The sequence below is a fragment of the Epinephelus lanceolatus genome, chromosome 23 (assembly GCF_041903045.1).
Source record: "Epinephelus lanceolatus isolate andai-2023 chromosome 23, ASM4190304v1, whole genome shotgun sequence".
Classification (NCBI taxonomy): Eukaryota; Metazoa; Chordata; class Actinopteri; order Perciformes; family Serranidae; genus Epinephelus; species Epinephelus lanceolatus.
In genome coordinates, this window is record NC_135756.1 from 15,964,473 (window position 1) to 15,987,849 (window position 23,377).

Here is a 23,377-nt window from a genome sequence, read left to right on the forward strand (position 1 = left end):
GGGGACACTTTCTAATGCCAGGTGTGAACACATACACTAGGACCTGTTTATACCTGGTATTAACATGCCTTTTGGTGATCCCAACAGAATTGGACAGCCGAGACACAACACTGTTCACATCTGTGTCTGTCATGCATCTGCAGCTGACCATTTGTGTTCAGATTTAGTTCTTGCCTACATCATCTACGCCAGAAGGTCAAAGGACCCTGCACACAGTTACGCTGGATTTCCACTGGATGCGTGTCCGTTGCGGAACGGCAGCGCTGGTTATCCGCTGTGTGCTCCGCCGTCCGTCAATACCCACTGGCTGCGTTTGCTGTGCGGTGCGGTGCAGCTCCGCCGGAAGACATTTCGGTGCACTGCCATGATTAATATCTCCTCGTCCATGGTGTTCACGGGATGAAATGACGTCTGAAAACCTCTGACCTGTTGACTTCAGGCCTGCCTCTGCCCATTATGTAGTTTTTAAGGTGTAGTGCAGGGAAATATGATCCGCCGTGAACACTGTGTATTTTATTTTGAAAATTAACCGGATGTTTTATTGTGTTTCTGTGCACGACTTCCTGCCCCGCACGATCTGCTCTGTGCTGAATTGCTGCGTTGTGCTCCGGCGTCCGGCAAAAATAGAAGTCCTGGGTATCTGTTGCGGAGGGCTCCGGAGTGCTGGAGCTGAGACGGAGCCGGAACGCAGCACAGCCGCAGCCGGTGGAAACACACACATTGACTAGAATTGAATCCTATCGGCTCCGCTGCCGTGCCGGAGCGGAGATGCAACCAACACGCATCTGGTGGAAATTGGCCGTTATTCCATCCATGCTCTTGTTAGCTGCTCGCTAGTGTGCTCGCCTATCAAGCGGCAGTCAGGCAACACTTTGTCCAACTCATCGTGAAATGGGCAAATTATAGAGTTTGTGCACTGTCATCAAAACAACCACCACGTTCTACACTGATGATGTAGTCCTTGTCAGGGACACATCAGGATGCACCAGCATAAAAGATACAGAGATGTGGTCAAATGGACCCTAGACCACCTCAACAAGTAGTTTCAGTGATAGAATCACAGAGCATCTTGAATTCCTTTCCCACTGCTCAAAAAACCCTTTAACACCCGCTAACATCTGGCTTTTTTAATTAATGGGAAAGGTTACAATTGGCATTCACACCCGGGTCACATGACTCTGCAGTAGTCACAGGTATTAATCGGCTCTGGCCCGGATCAGGCAGTGATGGAAATACAACTCCCGGGTAAATGCGCTAAATTTAGCCCCTTTGCCCTCAAGATTCAGTGACGGGCTGCCACAAAATACCATCTATCTCGGTCCAAGCCATGCTCAAACATCATTCAGAATCGGTCTGCACCTAGTATAAAAGAGAGACTTGATAAGTAAGAGAGATATATATAAAAAAAGAAGTGACCACCGTAACATTTTCACTGGCCTTCATGCTGCTTTCCACTGTTTACTTACCTGTTTTCCAGCCTGCCCATGACATTGAACGTAACACACCAGACATTGCTGGCATTGGGAATGAGTCTATTTTTAGCAGGTTTCCTGTGTTAAAAAAACCCAGCATACACACTGTCATTTGGTGAAAAAGGGGGTTATGGGTACACTTGTATTTAGTACCGTCTACAGATCACCCAAGACGCAGGTTAATACCAGGTGTAAAAAGGACCACAGTCTTCTTCTACTGATAACAGACCCACACACATCACAACTTGTTGACCAAAACCTAAATTGTACTCTGAGACCAAACCAGGGTTGAAAATGGGTCAAAATGCCTCCGGCCTTCTTTTTCATTTCCTGTGAATCATTTAAACAGTGCCAAAAAAGAGGTTTAGCTTTGGGAATGTGATCCAGTCTTGATGTTTATGAATGCCTTGCTGCTCAGGTTACATGGGAACTGGATGATTCATAGTTGTTTTTGACTATATTTATAATTATACCCTGTGACTCCCACAGTGAAAGAATCTAATGTGTATCCACTTTGCAGCGTTTTGCACCTAACAACCTAATGTTGGTCTTGTTTTTTGTGCTATTTGATATACTCTAGCTATGTAGGGAAGTACTATTGGTGCATGCTGTAATTAAATACAAGAATCAAAATCCCTCCGAGCTTGCCTCAAACTGAGCACAATGATTTGAATGTATTTCCATAACCAGGCTGAAAGAATTTGGTGATCACCTGAGGCCAGTAAGTGACGTGAAAACTTAAAAAAGCTTCTCTTTCCAGATAGTTTTAAAATGACCACAAATGAGTGCGTGTATTATTTGCTGTGAAATATTGTGCATCTACTCACTGTGCTGCACTACAGCAGTTATAAGTGAGATGAGAGCACCAAATGTAAAGATGGGGAGGAGGGAGGGTTGGAGTCGCTCTCTACCAGCTTTGTGGTTGTGGTTGGCTGCAGGAACTTAATGTTAATCTTAATGATAGATGATAGAGGATGCAGCGTGCCGCCACAGAGTGTATGTGACAGTGTTATTGTCTCCATGATAAACTCAACCACTGTCTCAGCCCCTTCCCCACTGAGAGAACCAGAGAGCAAGCAAAAATAGAAGTACCACTGTCTAGTTCCTCATCAAGAAATGCTCTTCACTTCTATCCGCCCCCCTCATCCTTTTCTCTCTCTCTCTCTCTCGCTTCCTCTGTCCTCCTTTCTCTCTCTCTCTCTCTCTCTCTCTCTCTCTCTCTCTCTCTCTCTCTCAGAGGCCATTACTGGTGATAAACACTGTGGTTTGTATCAGCAGGATGCACCTGGCATTAACGCAAACGCTTAAGAAAGTAATTAGTGGGTGTATGTGGCTCGTCTCGTCCCTGCAGATGCCCATAGGCGGTGTAATAAATGAGCGCCAGGATCCATAGGAATAGGACGGCAGCGATTTCTGCTAGCGCTGCTGTCATCGTTCAATACCCTGACGCAGAGCAATGGCCTTGTCATGCCTCCCAGCAAATGACTGAATTCCTCCCCAGTGGATCCACAAATGCAGAACCGTCTCCACACCCAACAGCATAATGTTCCAGTCTGCGCTCAAAGTGATAAGACCTACCGTGGAATCAAACAAAATTTAAAGGAGTGGTTGCACATTTTGGGAAATATGCTCATTCAGTTTGTTGCCGGGAGTTAGATGAGAACGCTGATACCGCAGTCATATCTGTACAGTAAATATAGAAGTTACAACTGGAGCTTTGATTCACTTTTGGGCCAAGCCCGACTCTCTGGGTTTGGGCAAGGCTGGGCTGTAACTTCTCAGAATTTCCCCAGGCTTGAATTGGGTCGGGTTCTCTTTAGTTTCACCGCATTTTCTTTTTGTTTGTTGTTAAGATGCTGACCTTATAGTCTGTGTAATGTCATGAATAATGTATGGGCTGTGTTGGCCATCAACCCATCCCGACTTCTGCCTCTCACTAAGGAGGAGAAAAGTTACACAATCTCTATTTAATATATATGGCATATGACTTTTTGGGGCTGTGCTGAACATTAGATAGGATAAAGCACACATCAGATACGGTGTCACATGTCAGCTGCCGTGCTGAACAAAAAATGGAAAGAAAGAAATAGTAGAAATATAGTATAAATTATGTTTTTTTTTTTATGTATTTGGGCCCAAAACTACTGCCATGGTTCGGGCTCAGGTCAGGCTTGGACAGAAACTATGTGGTTCACAGCAACTGTTTAGATCATAGACTGTATAAAGTAATGGACGCAGCTACTGTGACATCACCCGTTGGTCTGAGAAATCCTGTTTTGAAGCCTCAAGCCATTTTGGATGTTGCCATCTTGGATTTTGGAGCCAGAAGTTACCATGGAAAGAAGTTAGAGTTATGGAGGAGTGAGGGGTGGATGTGACTCATGTACCCTTTTTCCATTGTCACTCTTGGCTGCGCCAATAAAGTCATGCTGCGACTTCCATAGTCAGTTTAGACGCACCGTGCTACGCCAAGCTGCACCAGAGATGGACCCTCTCTGGAGTAGGTCCAAAAGCCAGGCCACCTGCCCTCAAGCAGGTAGCGTGACGTCTCGCTGACAACAGCCAACCCCCGATGACCCCTGTTCTCTCCCCCAAACAAGCGTGTGTGATGTGAGACTCTCTCTGTCTCTGTGTGTTCAGCTCTCAGTACGTCTGTAGGTTTTAACTTAATCTCTGGTTTGGAGTTTAGTTTCTCTCCTGCATCCTGTTTTTACTTTAGGTATCTGCTTTATTTTACTGTTTCAAGTTCGTTATCAGCTGTATTAAAAGTTGTGTGAAGTTGCTGCTCAAAAACTCAACATATTTCACTGCTTCACAATAGAGGTTTCTACATAACAAATCAACTTGGGACTTTTATTGTGAAGAATCTGTAGGAAATTAAATGTGTTATTACTGAATTAGCAAAACTTTGTTAGCAGCTTTTCTTCAGTAAAAAGAAGTCTAATAATACGGCAGGGAGTAAAGTAAAAGCAGAAACAGCCACAGTGAGATGTTGAAGAGCTGCAGACAACAGGCTCTTACTGCACCTCTGCAAACAACTCACCTCCAACAGGTAAACTTCTTTTACCTGCCCTGCTGTGGAAAAACACATGCAGCAACAATAACAGGGTACTTTAGCCGTGGATCAGCCCACTAGTTTTAAACGTCATCACTCAAGACGAGCCATCATCAGTTCAAGACATACCTTGAAGAAGGTAGCCCTGTTGTAATGAGAGTGCAAATCCCTGCTGTGCTGGGCTGACGGCCCAAAACCAAGCCAAGCCAAGCCAGCCCATGACTGTTGAAAAGGTCTGTCACTCAAGCAGCCCTGCCCTTGACTATGCATAACTTTAAGCCTTCATAAAATGTAAACAAGTGAGTTTTATAAAAATTCTCCTTCCACATAGGCGTCATGGCCAAAACCGTTTTTTGTGCCAGTCTGTAAACTTGGAAAGAACTTTAGCTTTTGGCACTTAGCATTGGCTGCATTTTTCAACCCTGGAGGTTGCCCTTTGGTTTAGATTATATGTGGATATATATGGCTCAGTCCAAAGGTGACAAAATCAGCCAACCAGCACCTTTAAAGCTCACGAATTAATGCATTGTTTGTCCAGCAAGACATGTCCCGGCCAAGAAATGGCCCTGCTTTAGTCTCTGGCTAAGCTAAGCAAGCAGTCCTTTGGATTAAGCTTCATATTTACCATACAGACATGAGAGTAATATTAAACTCCTCATCCAACTCTAGGCAAGAAAATAAATGAGTGTGTGTCCAAATTGACAATTTTTATCCTTTGTACTATGCCTTACTGGCTTTAGTTGGAATATTTGCTTCCCTGTTTGACCTCTGAGTTGTTTTTAGTGGTAAATGATGAAGTGTATTGATTAATCACACTACTGTCAAAGTTGTTGAAGGTGTGGAGAGTGCCTCTCACATTGTCACAAATTGTCACTGACCTGCACTTACAAGGACTATAGATTTTCCCAGCCTCCCTCACCAATATGACCATGTGGTGATGCACATACAGTGCACACACTGCACCAGCTACCTGCAGCATTGCACCCTGGGTAATGATCCGTGTGTCCAATCCTCTGCTTTGTATCCAACGGGGGGTAATTTCTCACTCCAGGGGGCAAATCAAACATCTGATTCTGACTGCAGTGTCTCAGCTTCAGCCCCAATATTCCTTTGAGATCTCCAGAGTTGCTGACGGGCAAATCTCTTTCACACCCGTGCAAGCCGTTTAGTGAGGCAGATGGAGTGTCCTGAGCACTGGTGTGAACAAAACGATGACACCGCCATTAGCATAATAGCCCTAGCATGCACATGTGTCGTCATTATGGATTTTTATGGGGTGTGTGAAGAGACAGACAAAAGCAGTTAAACATTGGGCGAGGCAGCAGCGCTGGTGGTACATCCCACTGCTGAGATGGGCTGAAGGATCCAACTCTTGCATGCATCTAACCTAAGAGTCCCATTTAAATGCACTGAAGTTTAGTGTAGCATCTACCATTAGGAGTGCTAGCATCTGGATGGTACCAGCCAAGACGGCAGCAGTGAAGCAGTGGCAGACCTCAAGGACAGACTTGGGCGTGCTAAGCTAGTGATGTGTAGCCTATAACCAGACATTAGCATGCACAGTCTACAACAACAACAACCTCCTAGTGGATGCTAAGAGATTGAATTTGCCATTTAGACCACTCCAAGGTGACAGTCAGCTACCCAGTTTGTAAATGGTTGACTATTTGAGAGAGAGATTCTGAATCAATAGATGGATTCACTACTACCCGGTAGAGTGATCAATACTCTCTTATTGTGCAGCCTTTAGATTTTTTTGGCGGGAAGACATAAGAGCAGGGCAGCAGCAGACCAATTTAAGGGAAGGTATACTTAGCGTGCCGGTAATCTCTACCTCATCATCATTATCATCATCACATTGTAGCAGCTAAGCCTTTTCGCTTGTGTAGATTAAACCAAGTCTCCTCTGTTGTTTTCTCTGCATCGCACATTGATTTGTCAAGTTGGGTCTCTTCTGTGCAGTCCCACAGCGCTGATGAATATCCCTTCTTAGGGGATGAAGCCATTGTTGGAGGCTTTATTTGACACCCTCTTATGGTCCATTTTTTAGAAAACCCTCTGACCTCTCTGTCGATATGTTGTAATACACACATCGCCCTGGCAAACTGTGGAGGCTGGATTGGCCTCTGACCTCCTCTCCAGCAGATACAGTAATGTTGATTCTTGCTTCAGGTGTTTTGAGATGTAGTGACAGCGGTGATAGAAAAGCCAGGGGGTGTATACACTGGAGACTGCAGTATAGCTCAGTGGGCTCTAATGCACAGACTCTCCTGAGATAAATGACCATTGACATCTCATTTTCCAAACCAATAATATGAGGTCTGTAGTGACTATTTGGATAGTTGAATAACACATCATGTGAAGCAAATTGAGTATTCGTAAAAATGTTTTTATATGATTTCATGTGACATGCAAATTGACTGACTGACACTTTATGAATGGGTCTTATTTAGAGATCAGCTTTTAAATTTAGCTTTAGGTTGTTCTATGCATGTCCTAACTTAAAAAGGAGTTCTTCAAAAATACGTCTTTTAATGAACTAATAAAGATATAAGTCCTGTCATAATTGACCAAGCAGGTTGCCATAGCAACAGAATGGTTCTAGGTATTTGGGCTTTTTCTTCACATTCACGAAACGAGCTCAAACAACACACATAGACAGGAGTTGTAGATTTTTTTGCGATTTACAAAGATATCAAATTCCCTAGTTTTGTATGTAGTGCAATCACCACAACAGCAACACAATCTCCAGCTGTAATGGTAAATGTTGCCATGAAAGATGCAACATTTAGGATTGTGAAGTTAGCGCACATGTAAGCAGGATCGTTTTGACCATAGACCAACCAACCATAGACTGTTCAAAATCAATGGATGTAGCTACTGTGATGTAACCCACTGGTTGGTGGACTCCCATTCTGAAGCTTGGAGTTCTGCATTTAAGCTGTTGCCATCTTAATTTAGAGCCAGAAGTGATCGTATTTGGACGAGAAGGTGAAGCTGTGCACCGGGCTTAATAATAATTAACCCCCTGTACAATTGTCATTAACAAGGAAATCAGCAATAGAGACCAAAATCATTTTTTTGACATGTTTATTTCTGCTGTACATTTGGGCATTTTAACCAGGCCCCCAGGAAGTGCACCGGGCTTTGATGCAAATTTTCATGGAGGCTAAACAGTGGTGCTGAAATTTCCTGTATCCATCATGTGATGCCCTGCAGCCCAAAAAGACTTTTTCCCATTGGAAATCAGTGAATACATTTTTCTCGTTCCACGATCAGGATTTGATCCATTCAGTCCGGTAACATTTCAAAAGTCTAGAAGAGCTGCATGCTTATATTAAATTATATGTTTATCCCCATTCAAGTTACTGGAGCGATAAACTGAAAGTTAGCTGCTTCTATGGGTGCTTCTAATACCGGGATCATCCAGGTAACTTCATATGCAGCGGTTGAACCATGTCGGCCTCATGTGCCACTGAGCAACTTTCATAGGAGTGAATTGGGCCCTGCGTTTATCACTGTATCCAGGTCTCTTATTACATCAATGATTTTAATATGGGGGTCTGTTGGGATTGATTCGCTTCTGGAACCAGCCTCAAGTGGCCAGTAGAGGAACTGCAGTATTTGGCACTTAAGCGTTTTTCAGCCCTGGAGGTTGCTGCTTGCTCTCAGTGCCATTAATATATTGATTAAGAGAAAATGTATTACAAAATATAAAATGTAACAGCTCATAATGTGAAGAACAAGGCCTGTAACATCAAGCTAACTTAGCTGGCTTGCCAACAAGCAATCAAACGTACCGAGGTCTGCATCAAACAGAGAGCCAACGTGCCTGATTTTAAGATGCTCCAGTGTAATTACTGTGCTTCCATGCTCCAAATGTTACAGTTAACAACCTTTTTTGCCAAGTTACCAGTAAAATACTCTCACACTTTAAAGGTTTTTGGTTGTGAAGGTGTTCATGCTATCGTATATTTCACTTAAGTAAGCAGTGTCACTATCGACTACTACTACTACATACATTGCAGCCAATGATGTCACGAACTAATGGACGATTATGGTCATTGATTTTTGTCGATTATTCATTGCAGCCCTAAATATTATGTCTGTATTCCTCTTCTCATTCTGTCAAACCCTCTGCATTACCCATCCTTACACGTTTTCCATGTTTCCTTCATTTTCTGTCCACCTTTGCCTCTCTTTTCTCACTCACACGTTTATCACTGTCCCTCTTTTTGACGCTTTTATATTTCCTCTTAACTCCCACCCTGCCCTCAATTTTAACACCATATTTCTCCCAGTTTTCACACCGCTTCTCTCCCCTTCTCACCCCCGCAGGCGGTATGAGGCGTATCCTGTGTGTGCAGACCTGCAGGGCCAGATCCTCGCATGTTACAAGGAGAACGTCGGAAAAACCCTCCACTGCTCCAACATAGCAGCCCTTTACCTCCAGTGTGTCAACAACGCCAAACAGGTGCGTGTTTACTGAACGAAGCGATTTGTCTTTTATCGTTTGTCATATCTCATATAAGCATCATTTGATACACTACGTTAAGATCTTTTGCATATTCATGCATTGTTTGTGTATGTTTTCCCTTTTGAAAAGAATGGCAAGCATGTGCATGCACCCTCGTGGACAAATGATATGTAAGTTAGTGCCTCCTTATCCTGTAGTGTAGCTTTCAGTTGAATCGATGTGTGTATTACAAAGTAGCCCCATGTGTGTGTTAGTTACAGCATACGTCATAGGGATCATAGATGTGCATGGTAGCTACAGTTCCCGTTTTAAATCTAAATGAATTAATGTAACACACACACACACACACACACACATATACACACTAGCATCCATTTACATGTGCTGGCTCCTTGCTTTTAGACAGGAGAATATAATTTCCACCAGGCTACTGGCGCCTGAATAAAGCTCACTCTAAATAGCCGGTTTAAACCTTACGGTCTATTTCCATAATACCTGCTGACACAGGCGTTCCCCTGACTGTCTCTGTGTGTGTTTTAATGTAATAAGACCAGGGGAGTAGCTGCTGCTAGTTGGATACCATTGTCCTTTCCATGCTCTCTCCTTTCATTGCCAAGTGCAAATGTTTTTTTGCCCTCTGTCTCCCACAGTCACACTGTATGGTAATAGTAATGTCACTCAGGTTGATATTAACTTGATTCCCCCTCTCTCACTTTGCAATATGTAACATCACTTGGTCCCAAAAAGGCTCAATTTGCATTCATAGAGCTTTTCTATTAGATTTTTTTTTGTGTAGAATTGCATTGTTTTGCCGGAAATGAGGAAAACTGAGTTTTGTGTCTCTCGCTCACTCTTGCGGATATTAGTATGAGATCTAAAAGTCAGATGCAGGCAGATTTTTAAGCTATACATCATGTAAATTGCACAATGTTTTATTCATCGTGTAGATGTATGTGTGTGTGAGTTTAAAACAGCTACCTGTAGCCTCGTCAGGATTCAGCGAGGGTATGTTCATAGTCCGGATGCTGTTATGATCTTGTAAATTGTTTGGAAGCAAGCCCGAGACGATATGTTAATCCGCTTGTGTTTATCACCCTGCGGCAATCACAGCACACTCCTGTTCATCTGCGCTTATCTGTGTAAGACTTGCTTTTAAAGTCATTAGGTGCAGAAAAAAATATAAACAGTTCTGTGATAAGGCTTTAAAGGAATAATATGCAGAATTACACAGCCGACAAAATAGGGAGAAGGAATGAAGGAGGATTGATATGAGCTGATGCAGCGTCGTGATTAGGATGTTTACGCAGCTTTATCAGAGCCGAGCAGGAAGCTGTGCTGAGAACAAATGTCAAAGGACGTGACTTTGACCTCCGGAGGTCAGGAGATCCAAACCTGCCCTCTAACATCCGCCTCTCATCTCCTCGCCCTTTCTGTCAAAGACACTCGATGGCATAGGTCATACCGTTTTCAAACAACATGATCTCTTTCCCCTTCTTCGTCCTTTCCTTTCAAATCTTAAATTCCACTAAAAACTGCAGCACCACGGGTATAGATGGGGATGTCTAAGATGCCATCTCGCTGGGGATGAAGAACCAAATCCCCCCAAATCTCACTTTTACAATATTGACCCTTCAACTGGAGTCAGCCCGAGAGAGAGGCGTTGTCAGCCGCTCGGCCTTTTGTTGCTGATAATTAGCGTTCTTATCGCCACAGTCAGTGATAACATTTAGACCCACTTTCCCTCTCTTTTGTGCCCTCTCTGCCCCGCCACCATCTCTCCTTCACTCCCTCCATCCACCATCCCTTCATCCCTAGTCACATTTCTAATGCATTCAGCACTTAACAGGTCCAGATAGCAAACAGTGAGGAAGAGGCAGTCGAAAGGACAGATAAAGTCTCTCTTTCTCTCTCCCTCTGCCTCTATGAATAAGAGTTTATCATGGAAGCCGATCTCTCCATCCACTGCTTGCCTCCCTCATTCCATATTCTCACCGCATGACCGCCTCTTGCTCCCTATCTTTTCCTTCTCCACTTCATTTTTTAGACTGACCCTTCCATCTCCCTTTTACTCTCAAAGGGCTGAGCGAGATCTCTGTTTTTTGGTTTCAGAGGGTGCTGTGAGGTTCGAAATGGAAAAAGAGCTGGCTCATATGACATCATCTTTAATATTGCCGTTTCAATCAAAACTGCTCCTGCTTGCGTACATGTTGATTTAATTTGTCCTTTCAACATTTTTTAGACGGCAGTAAATCTTGGCTCAGAAGATCTTTTTGCTTTTGATGTAATAGATGTGCTTTGGCCATCTGTCCAATCAGTGATTATAGTAAAGTTAATTACTGAGATCTGAGGCCACACTGACACCCATAGAGTAGGGAGATTGACAAATCTCATCAGTAGTCATCATCAACAGTCTGATAAGTTCACTAAATTACACCACTTTACTGTAATGCAGCCTTTAAAACCAGGAAAAGACAAAACTTGTGATGTTACGATATCCAAAATCAAGACAATATCCAGTCATATCAATATATTGACATTGTCCAACCCTACCATAGAGGTTTTTAAGCTACACTTCCCTGGAGGAGAAAACAAATGTAAACAATAAGTTATTACTAAAAAACCCAGCACAGTTGCAGTAAAACTTCAATTAAAAGCAGAGTCCCAAATAAACGCCCAGTCCCTTTTATTAGCCCAGTGTGGCTATACATTTTGACAAATAAAGACCTGTCTCAATTAGAGGCCTGGTCTGGTTGGTAGAGGTTCTTTGGATTTATAAAAGCAAGTTGTTGTCTACCTCAAACTCTGTGTCCATTCCTCGATTACCCTGTAAGTTATTCATAGTCCCTTAGTCTCTAAGGGTCCTTAAAATTAAAAGCATCAAAAGGGTTTTTCCATAAGAATGAATCCAAGTTGTGAGTATTGTTTTAACAGGATAAAGTGGTGTTGTGTCAGTATGCCCGATGCCGTAATCCTTGAGTGCCATAACTCTCTCTCTGTCTGATGCTCTCTCGGAGCTCGATCAAATGAATGATTCATAATTAATATGTTACCTGAAGCCTAATTTTTATATAAGTAATACTCAAACCAGTTTAAATAAACAATTTGATTGTATTTCCCATCTTTGCTGCGCAACAGTTTTGTGTGACAGAAATTAAAGGCCTGTCCCGTATAAACACCTGTCCCTAATATAAGCCTGTTGATAAGCCAGTAATTTCAGCAAATAATAGCCTGAGTTATTAGTTGAAGTTTAACGATATATCTGTACATATACTGACCTGGACATAAGCATAGGTTGGAGTTCTATCTCTACAACTAAGCTCAGAATAGAAATCATTTTCATTAACACTGTAGTAAATCTCTTTCCTCTAATGTTACTACTTTATTTCTAGGTATTAAGACTAGGAATAAGTCAGGATACTTTGGCTTAAATAAGTGCCTTATTTCACTTGCCCAAAGACGTTAAACATATCTGTCTGTTTGTATTTAATGATGTATATTGAGAAATGTTGGTATTTATATATCTTTATATGTGTCTATGCTGCATATGCCTGCATATGTGTGCACATATGTATGCATGTTTATGTCTGTGTGTATACAGTTAACTTTTATACTAGCTAGATTATTAAGCAGTTTCAAGTGCAACAACAATCAAAGCCTCTCCTTTGTTTTCAATTATTTATTATTAATAGTTATTAATATAATAGGGCAGCACAGGTGGGTTAGCATTGTCGCCTTAAAGCAAGAGGGTTCCTGGTTCAAACTCTCTCCGTGTACTGCGGCTTTCCTCTCCAACATTAAACTCCTGCTTTCTCCTTCAGTGACTCATTGACTCTAGATTGGCCGTAGGTGTGAATGTGAGCGTGAATGGTTGTCTGTCTCTATCTATCAGCCCTGTGATAGTCTGGTGACCTGTCCAGGGTGTACCCCACCTCTCACCCAATGTCAGCTGGGATAGGCTCCAGCCCCTCTGTGATCCCCAACAGGATAAGCAGTTAGGAAAAATGAATGAATAATAATTACTAAATAATAATACTTTTATATATTTTATTCATTATCAGTTATTTTTTTTTATTTTTTTCAAACATTTTATTGAGAGTGAAGTCCAGTATGCACAATCCATTAATTAATTTACAAATATAAAGGTTACTAAAATATAAATACAAATATAATATAGACCATCAGTAATTGATATACATAACTTAGACGGACATCAATCAGAACATCTTTACGAAACTGACAGAAAAAAAACACCATAGTGAAAAAACTAAAGAGAATTAAAAAAAATAAAATAAAAATGAAAAATAAATAAATAAAAAAGAAATAATCGATAAATTATACACTAAAATAAATAAATAAAAAATAGATAAATAAATGAATAAATGTATTATTTTTATTCATTATCAGTTATTAATTTGTTTTTCTCTCCACTATGTTTTATTTTTGGTTGTTCGAGGAGATTGGGGTATATGTGCTGAATGTTTGTGCATATCAACGCTGAAAAACATGTAAATCAAGGTTTTTTAAAATCATATTGGTTTCGAGATAATAAAAAATATATGTTGGTACTATTGATTAATAACAGGCCCATGAAAATAAAAACCTCTACCTTTGAAAAGTATAAAGAATTTTCTACAATACTCTTGCTAAATATCTCTGAATTGATTTTTTGGGAATAACTTTAGTTACCTTTTGTATTTTTTTAGTGTGCGTTTTAGATGTTTGTATGCCTGTGTGTAAGTGTGTTGATTGATAAAGATCTCAAAAAGAAAAAAAAAGAAAGAAATCGTAACATACTTAATTGATGTTGCCATGTTCCGAAATCTTCTCGCTTTGGTACTCTAAGTTATCATAACCAATAGTAATGATCAAAATATGCCCGTTTCCTAACAAACTAGAGTTATCCTTCAAGTGATGTCTTCAAAGTCTGCCCCCAAAACTTCATCTGGATTTTACAGTGTACCGGAGTGTTCGGCAGACTTGTTTGTGTCAATAATCATTTTATGGGCAGATCAATAGAGCACAAAAAATAAACTCAGATTTCTTTGCAGAAATGAAATGTTACTGACATGGACTTATCTCACCCACAACACCATTAAATAGTTGGTCAGTGGGGAGGAAGATATTTTTTTTGTCACTCTTCTGTCTTTCTTTCGCTGGTCTTCTCTTAGGCAGTTTTCATCCAGTGGCATCAGCTGCAATAGGCCAGTTCAAATGGTTATTGACAGGGAGTGCTGGGGATTTGTGGTTGCACTTATCGCTAACATGGAATCCACCGCCCTCGGGTCTTTCTCTCTACTTCTCCAACTCACTTCCATCCTCTTACACTCACTCCATCCTCCACCCTTTTATTGTACTCTCAGGCCTCCCTCTCTCTGTCTTGCCTCTCCTGCGGGACATAATGTCGTTCTCTTCTGTTTATTTGTTTGTCTATTTAGATTTTTTATTTATTTTTTGCCGCTCCATCCCTCTAATGCACTTTTCTCTCTTTTTTTCATCTGCAGAACAAGTTGAGGACTGGGGGTTAAGGAAGTTAATAAAAGGAGAGAGCAATGAAGAGTTTATTGTGTGGGATTACTGATTATTGACCGACTGACAAACCAGAGTGGAGGAAAGTGAGGAATGAGTCAGCACCAAGACACGCACCCTCAAAACCAACACGGCGAACTGAACCGGACCAGACTAGAGGCACCGAACACAGCACCCTGATAGAGAAATAGACACCTTTTACCCCTTGATTCCTATCTCCTTCCCTACCTCTCTTACCTTCTGTCTATCTCTCCTTTGAGTACGTAGGGAGGCAGTGACACTCTAAGATTTTGGAGAAGACGAAGAAGTGATGAGACCCAGCAGGCTTGAGCTCAGCCCGCTATAAGGACAGTAAATATAAACCTGGAAGACCACAACAAAGCGACCTCTGTTACAAATCACTTTGACCCATCCCCTCTCATTCCACTCACATATTGTTAGCGAAATAAAAGTCTATTTTTACTAATAAAAGTCAGTCCTATTTTGCTGTCCATAATTCATTGTTTTCCTGCTCCTACTGCACTACCCCGTACACGAAATACACATGTACGCATCTGTTTCTTCTTTGCATCTGTTCTTGTGAGTTTGTGTTATGTTAATAATGTAACAATCTGCTGTGTTGAGCATTCATCCCGACCAACACTTGTGACAACGTCTGATCAGAGGAAATAAAAAGACGAAACGATGCAGGAACTGTTGTTGAACTCTTTCTCCATAAATATTCAGCGCGGGCTCTGTCTCTGTCTCGTGTGTGTGTATTTTATGCTTATTACAGCAAGCATTGTACATCTTTGATGGATACGCGGCCCCTCGTGTTGTCACGACGACATTTCGCCAAATGGAGTGAATGAGCCCAAGAGAGGGGGACTGAAGCGCAGGGAGAAATATTCGTCCCAGATGTTCTGGTTCATCATCTATCTTTCTTTCTTTCTTTATATAGCTCTGTTGTATGAATCCTCGGTGCGCTCTAGCTATTCAGAGAAAGACCAGGGATTTCCACCTCTTCCTTATCCCCTCATTGTCCCTCTTTCCTTTTACTTATGTACTTCTTTCTGTCTCTTCTTCCTTACTGGAGTGTGTTTCCTCTCTGCTCAGTCTCCCAGGCTAATGTTGTCTTGGAGGAGACGGCTTCTCTACGCTGTCTGCACTCTGCCAGACTCTCTGGGTTGGGTTTAACTGGATAGACAGACACTGTATGTATGTGTGTGTGTGTGTGTGTGTGTGTGTGTGTGTGTCTGGCTTGACAGTGTGTACGTGTGGGCAGGGTAGTAATGCAGCCATCCACACACTTTTTATGCAGTCGCTGTGTGTGTGGGAGTGGACGTCGGAGGGACGCCGTCTGGGTTTGATGTGGAGGCAGGTGATCGCAGAGGGGACGTTATCTTAATTCTGCATCAGAGGAAGAAAGTGTGTGTGTGATGGACAGAGAGCGGGAGCGAGGGAGGCTGTGTGTGTGCGTGCAAGCATGTGATTCGTTGTGACTAATCCCCCCTCTGTCTGTCAGTCAGCTGTCCTTTTGCCTTTTGACTTCTGGAGTCTCAAAGGGGTGAGGGATTGACTTCTATTATGTAGCGTGTGTGTGTGTGTGCGTGCTTTTGAGGGGTTTTCTAAAGGTTAGGGATAATTGGTATTGGAGTTCATGGCAGGTGTTTCTCCGTCCACACAGCAGACCGAGCCTCTTCTGGGTTTTTTTTTCCCCCCAACTTGTTTTTCCCCCGGTGACTTTGGCACAAGCTGCATGGCTCCTCCATTTGACCCAGTACCTCCAAGCCAAGATAAGTGATTTAACGGTGTATTCTGTCTGTAACAAGATTATATCCCCTCTAATATAGTTAAAGAATGATTAGAGAATCATGAGATCCAAACATGGGGCTTACCTTACCTTTTAAAGGCCTCCTCCATGACCTTAACGTTTATAAAGTTGCAAAGCCTCTATGAAAACATTTCATCCTAGCAATAGCTTGTATATGCAGCAGGGATGTCAGCTTTGGTTAGTTTTGCTTTCAATATCCTGACACCCATTAACAGGTTTAATTTTTAAGAAGAAAAAACAAAATGACATATAATACAAGAGGCCTTTCCTTTTGGTCCATCGCTACATTGACCCAGTGAGATTAAGCACAACATTTCAAAGCGCTGTCTGTTCAGGGGTGGTAAAATTTTTACGTTTTGCAATGTACAAGTCTTGCCTTTTACTTTATATTCTGTTGGCTTTGCTGACAGACAGCTTCCAGCTGCATTAACATCCAGAAATATTGTGCCCACTGCCTACCCTTTGGATAGCTAGCTGCTTTGCATTGTGCACTAGCCATGTGGAAGCTAACGTTAGCTAGCCAATTGAGTCATTTGGTGATTACCGCTGGTAGAAATATCTAAAATATATATATGTATAAAAGTCATGTTTACATGTGGGAGGAACGGCAGCGAGTAGTCATGCCAGGCCCCCAGGAAAACAGCTCAGCCCTGCAGCAAATTTTTCACCTGTGACCTAGACAGCATTTTCCCCATAGGCCACCATTGTAAAAGAGACGTCTGTAAAACTGTTGACAGGTCAGATATGAGTTATGAGTTAGTGGTGCATCCCATTTGGTGATTACCGCTGGTAAAATTTTCAAAAAAGAAATAATGTATCCACCTTATTCCTAGCCCCGATGATACCTTGCATGAATTAGGGGTGCAACTTCCGGCATTGAACTGAAACTGGCAAATATCCAATGGTAACAGTTTGTTTACAGTATTCCTCTTCCCAAGAGCAATTGGGAAATAAAACATGGAACACACCACCTGTTATAACTCAAACGGGATTATGTGATCATATCTGTCATCTCTGATAGCCATCTCAAAGCATTATTTTTTTTTTTGTCCTTTTCAACGGAGCATGCTAGCAATTAGCTTGCCTTGCTCCGTTAAAATACTGTTAACTTTAACATGGCCTGAGCTAGCTTAAGAATAAAACAGTATTTGCTAAATTGAAGGTAAATTACTTTCGAAAAGAACCAGCATTGGCGGTTAGCCACCAAGAGTAGCCACTGGGACTGACCAATGATAGTCTATGGGACTAACTAGCTTACTTCTACTTCCGCTATCTCACTGGAAGTTGCGCACAAGCATTTCTACAGTAGTGCCCTCAGGAATAAGGTGGATATAAAGGTCATGTGAACATGTAGGAGAGGTGGCAGCAAGTACTCCACACGTTGAACAAATGCAAATGTCCTCAGGAAAACTGCTAACCCCTGCGGCAAATTTTTCCCAGTGGCCACCTGTGGTACTGCAGTGAGGTGGAAGATTAAGTAAGCTAGCGTTGCAGCTTACTGTCACTGTTGCTAGGCGGAATACAGTACAGCCCCTGCAGAGCAGACCAGGAAACCCCGCCTACTAACGGAGTGACACCTGTAGGCCATTATCTCATTTCTTTTCCTTCTCTCCATCATGGATGATGGCTGTTTGACAGGTGAATGTAAATATTTTTGTTTAGTTTAGCAGTAATTAGTGATTAAGGAGTATAAATGCGAATATATTTAAATTGGGGAAATGTTACTCCAAATTTATGTTTAACCCAGTATGTAATTTGATACTATTTCTGTCTCGAGGACATTATCTCACTAAATCTTGTATGTTGTTTGTAGTTTCTGTTATGGCAGACCACTGGTATCACTACTTATCCCACCATCAGTAAAAAGACGCTAACTACCAGACACTTCAAATTATTTCCTTTTAACATAGGTGCCTTAAGTCTCATCTACACTCTAACTGGAGTGATATCTAAAGGGTTACTCAGCCAGCCAAAGAAATACCCAGGAGGTAAACTTCCCTCCATTATACCACCGGTAACACCATCCTGACCCATGGTAGCGGGGCAGCATTGCAGTGGAGAGATGGCGGCCGCCCTCCAGTTCCTCCCCAGGTCATCCTGGTGAGTAAGCAGCCTAATTATGAGCGACAAAACCCCTTTCGCATTGTCAAGTATGCTAGCACTATTAGCTGTGCAGACACTGCTAATGATAGCTTGTGTATGGAGCAGGGATTTCAGTTTATTATAATGTTGATTTTAATAGCCTGACACCCTTTAAATTAAGAAGACTCCACTTAGTCCATCACTCCACTGATTCAGTTAGCTCTAGCGCCACATTTCAAAATGCTAGCCATTCAGAGGTGGTGCAGTTTTAATATTTTGTGTTGAAAAAAATTAGCCTTTTATTTTATTTTCTGCTGGCTTTGCTGACAGACAGCCGTTAGCCATATTAACATGTGGAAACACTGTGGCCACTGCCCACCCTCTGGATAGCTAGCTACTCTGCATTGTGTACTAGCCATGTGGAAGCTAATGCTAGCTAGAATTTTGCCTCATTTGGTGATTACCAAAAAAATATCTAAAATATTTGTAAAAGTCATGTTCACATATGGGAGGAACGGCAGCAAGTATTCTACACATTGAATGAATACTGATGTCCAAATAAGTACTCGAGTACTCATGCTAGGCCCCCAGGAAAAACATGCAGTCCTTAAGCAAATATTTCCCAGTATTTCACCAGAGGCCACCATAGTAAGAGAGGGTGAATTCTTTTTACAGTATGTAAAACTTTAACAAGACACCTTAAACTGGTCAGTTATGACTTTCTATTATTACTTTTTGAGACATTGAGACTTTTATGTCTGTAAAACTTCCCTCATGCCAAGAAAAGCGATTTAAAATCTGTGATGCCATCAAAATTAAAGTCTATAAGCTGAGCGGGCATCCGGCCACCATGGGTCTAGACTTACCAGCTGTACTTGTTGAATGAGCGGTGCCACCTCCTAGCATGAATACTTTATTAGCTTTGTTTCTCGTACTTTTACTAAACTAAAGAGTGGCAAAATAAACTTATAGACTGGCATGTGTAACAGGTCAAAAATCTTCTCAGCGTTTAACTGATTAACAGTTAACTGTTGACATCCCTAATATGGAGAGTTGCTTCAAAAGTTGCTGAAAAGGAGCTTTTTGAGAGCATTTTGTGTCCTTAGTTTGATGCGTTTCCTGAGAAATAGTACCTTAAGGGAGAACATAATGCAGTTCAACATAAATGTCGTGCTGTATTAGCTGTAATTTATATATATGCCTCATGAACACACTGTTGAATTCTTCCATTTATCTTGTGATAGCAGTAATGAGATTTTAATAGAAGGCTTTTTTATATAAATAAAGAAAAGGTGTTCATAATAACAGAGCGAGCTGAATGGAATAAAAACATTTTTCCCCATCTCAGGGCAACTTCCACAAGTGTTGCTGAGATGTCCTTGGGCACTGAGCTGCTCCTAAACACTGAGCTGCACAGCGGCAACGGGCAGCGCTCAAATTGTGTTGGAGCTCTCGAGGGGACCCGAAGGCCACTGTCTGCGGGGTCGAGGTGATGGAGACTGTGAAGAGTGAGGAGAACAGCATCTGAAATCACAGGTATTTCATGTGAAGGTGAATCAAATACAGCTTTCATTAAGTGTTTTTCACAGAATGGGCAGGTGAAAATAAAAAATCAGCTTATCAAATAAACTGATGTGAAACATGAATCCCTTTTCAGGAAACCTTTGCCAGAATTGTGACCTCAATCAAATGTTTTGCGTGTCACTTTAGCAATCTGCTTTCAGTATTGAAAAATAGTCTTTCAAATCAAAATGTGTAATATATTATAAATCATATTTTTATTCGGGATAAGGGAATTTTTTTTTTTTTTTAATGTAGTCCAGATTTTTGCTTGAATTTTTTCACATTAACACTTTACAGACGTTTTACTGCAGCTCAAAAGTGAACAACAGCGTCATTATGATTTCTTCAAACCAACCCAAAGTGTCTTTATCTAAATATATTTAGCAGTAACTTAAAAACTTAAGATTTGCCTTCGATTGCTAGACCATTTGGACTGGATTTTGAATGTGTGACTTTTCTCCTTTTGTACATTTTTGTTTTCTTTCTTTGTTTTTAATTGTTATGTCTCTTGGACGTTGCCACCTCAGGAAAATCTGTTACCATTTAGTCCAAAATTTTTGTGCCAAAGAATTCTTCTTTCATTGTTTTCCCAGTTTGTCAGCCTTGCACAGCACTGCTATGACTCATACACTGAACAAAAGTATAAATGCAACACTTTTTTTTTTTTTTTTTTTTTTTTGTGCTTCTATTTTCACTGTGAACTGAATGTTCATCTCAGTAGCATAAGCCATCTCCGATGTCGTGTCTGTGAATTTGGCAGTACATCCAACCGGCCTCACATTTGCAGACCACGTTTAAGGGTGCAGTCAAACCAAATCCGGTGATGTGTGAAAACCCCACTCCTCCCATTCATCTGAATGTAGGCAACCACAGGGTTATATAATATAAACTCGCCGGCCTGCGGCAAAAAGTTTAAAAAGGTTAATTTTTATGTTATGTTATGTTATGTTATATTCTTTATTTATACAGCCCTTTACAACAACCCTTTCGGTGAACCAAAGTGCTTTACAATAGGTGCAAAAAACAATTAAAAATAAATAGAGGCAATAACAACAATAAAAACAATAAAAGCAATGAAAATAATAAAAGCAATAGGAGTAATAAAATACAATAAAATAAAGTAAAACAGAGGAAAAGTAAAAGAGTCACCACACTACTGGGTATTAAAAGCCATCCTAAATAAATATGTCTTCAGTCTAGATTTGAAAAGGCCCAGGTCAGAAATGAAATTTAGAGAAATGCAACCCAACACTATATTGCAATGGCCAATAATGTGACCAGAAAAATACCTGCAGTCCAGGCGAACATGTAACGCAGTCTCCATCTATTGTTAACTCTTATAGTGAGTAAATTAAGTATGTATAAAGCTTGTGTGTACTGTACACTACTACAAAGAAGAGCACTCGCTTTTTTGTGTCTGCATATGTGTGTATTTTGCAGCAGTACAAATACTACAGTTATGATGATCAAAAGGAATTTTGCAGATCTTTTAAGCCAACATAAACTAACTCACTGAAGATAAATACTCAGTTTCCTGAGATGGGGATATTGGCTTTCTCTCCATCCTTCACTCCCCCACAAATGGGCCATTCAAGTGACACTTCCACACCACTGCACAACCCTGCGGCTAATCCAAGCTGCAGTCTCCAAGGTTAAAAAAAATCAAGCCAACAAGGGAGTACCAAAAACTGCAGTTCTATGTATCTCCGCTTGAGGCTGGTTTCAAAAGCCAGTCAATCCCCATAGACCCCCATGTTAAAATGCCCAACTTTACAGCATAAATAACCATGTTTAGATCCTGGTACAAAAAACACTTCTGTCTCTATAGCTACTTCTAACATTCATGACAACTGTACAGGGGGTGAATTTTTATATTATTCACTTTTTAACATTTTATTATGGCTTAAATTTATGCATATTTAAGGGTGTTTCTGAGGCGTTGCTGCAGTCTGAGAGTCAGATCCACTGCTTGCTCATTCACAGCTCCACCCTCTCGTCCAAATATGGTCACTTCTGGCTCCAAGAAAACACGATGGCAACAGCTGAAATGCCGAACTTGAGGCTTCAAAATAGAAAACCACAAAAATGGGTGGCGTTACGGTTATTTTATACAGTCTGTGTTTTGGAATGGGCTTTTTCACTTGGTATTCTGCCTTGCAATATTTGCTTCTCTTTTTTTTTCAGCGTTTCGTCTGCAACTTTGGCAACTTCCTCTTGGATGTGTACTGCTACTACCTGATTACTATCTTTTTATAAAGTCTCAACCTCACCTGTGGGCTGTTTTTGGCTGGGGGCTTCACATCCATAAAGACAAACGTTTGGAAAATACAGGCAGAGGGCATTCTCTGCAAGGCCATAAACTTGTGGTGGATCATAAGTGTAACTGTACAGGGGTGATGTTTTTTTTTTATAACTTACCTGCTTACATTTTATTAAGGCTTAAAGTTGCGCATAATTAAGGGCGCACCACTTTGAATGTCAGGCTGTCTGCCGATAGTGTCCTCAGCTTCTCAGTCAGATGCACCCCTCACTCCTCCACAGTGCCAGCCTCTCCCCCAAATATGGTCACTTCTAGCTCCAAAAAACCCAAGATGGCAATGGTTGAGATCAGCCACCTGGACAGCTGATGCAACAGTTGTTTTTTGCAACCAAAGAATTTCTGCAAAAACCATAAGAAACTGTCAACCTTTTGTGTGCATAGGAAACGTCTTAGATCTTTTTTTAATAACTTGTGAAAAATAGGAGCAAAAACAAGCGTTAATACAACATTATTTCCTCTTTTTCATGATCATCTGCGGTGGAGACAGTGCAGATCATTGTGTTCATTCTTAGTCTTGCATATAAGAGTGTAGGAAGATGATGATGGAGGACAGGTCTGTCTCGTTATTAGCCACTGATTTGACACACTTGGGAGACACTAGGAGAGAGTCTTCTCACTGTATAACGAAATACTGAGAAGTCACAGACATGCACAGCGTAGGGAGGAAATGTGGAGTACATTCAGAGTGTTGCACCCTGTCCCAAGAGAAAATCGGCATGTGATGTATCAGCATCTGTCAGTATGGCTTTCAGTGTTTCTTTAACAGCTCTGTACCATCTGTCTGTGTATGAACAGAGAAACTTTGTCACTCCCAGCAAACCTGCTCTTGCATTGGACCGTATAAAGCGATTAGGATAAAGCTACAATTTTGTTTCAGTGCTTTTATGATATTTCAGTCCTATATTGCTTCTGTTCTCTAAAGTGTCTGGAAAAAAAAATACCAGATGCACTCAACTCTGCATTACAAAAGACAACATCCGCCACCATGATGACTAATCACATTTGATTTAATGACCTCTGTTGAAAAAAAATAGCTTTTCCCTTGAAAGTTTTCCCCACACTCCCTCTC

The 23,377-nt window shown here is 41.3% G+C and overlaps 1 protein-coding gene across 5 annotated transcripts in view; it reads left to right on the plus strand.

Annotated features, from left to right (window-relative positions):
* The window catches only part of chchd3a (coiled-coil-helix-coiled-coil-helix domain containing 3a), a 121,696-nt gene extending 106,473 nt beyond the window's left edge, over positions 1–15,223 (plus strand). For 3 of the 5 annotated variants that reach the window (XM_033615112.2, XM_033615113.2, XM_078165424.1), the window contains 2 exons: positions 8,866–9,001; positions 14,506–15,223. In XM_033615112.2, coding sequence (XP_033471003.2) covers positions 8,866–9,001; positions 14,506–14,529 — 160 coding nt within the window. In that variant the 3' untranslated portion in view covers positions 14,530–15,223. Of the gene's footprint in view, positions 1–8,865; positions 9,002–9,133; positions 9,175–14,505 lie in introns of all 5 variants that reach the window. The other 2 variants (XM_033615111.2, XM_033615110.2) reach the window with 2 other exon arrangements.
* Positions 15,224–23,377: the final 8,154 nt, after the last annotated feature.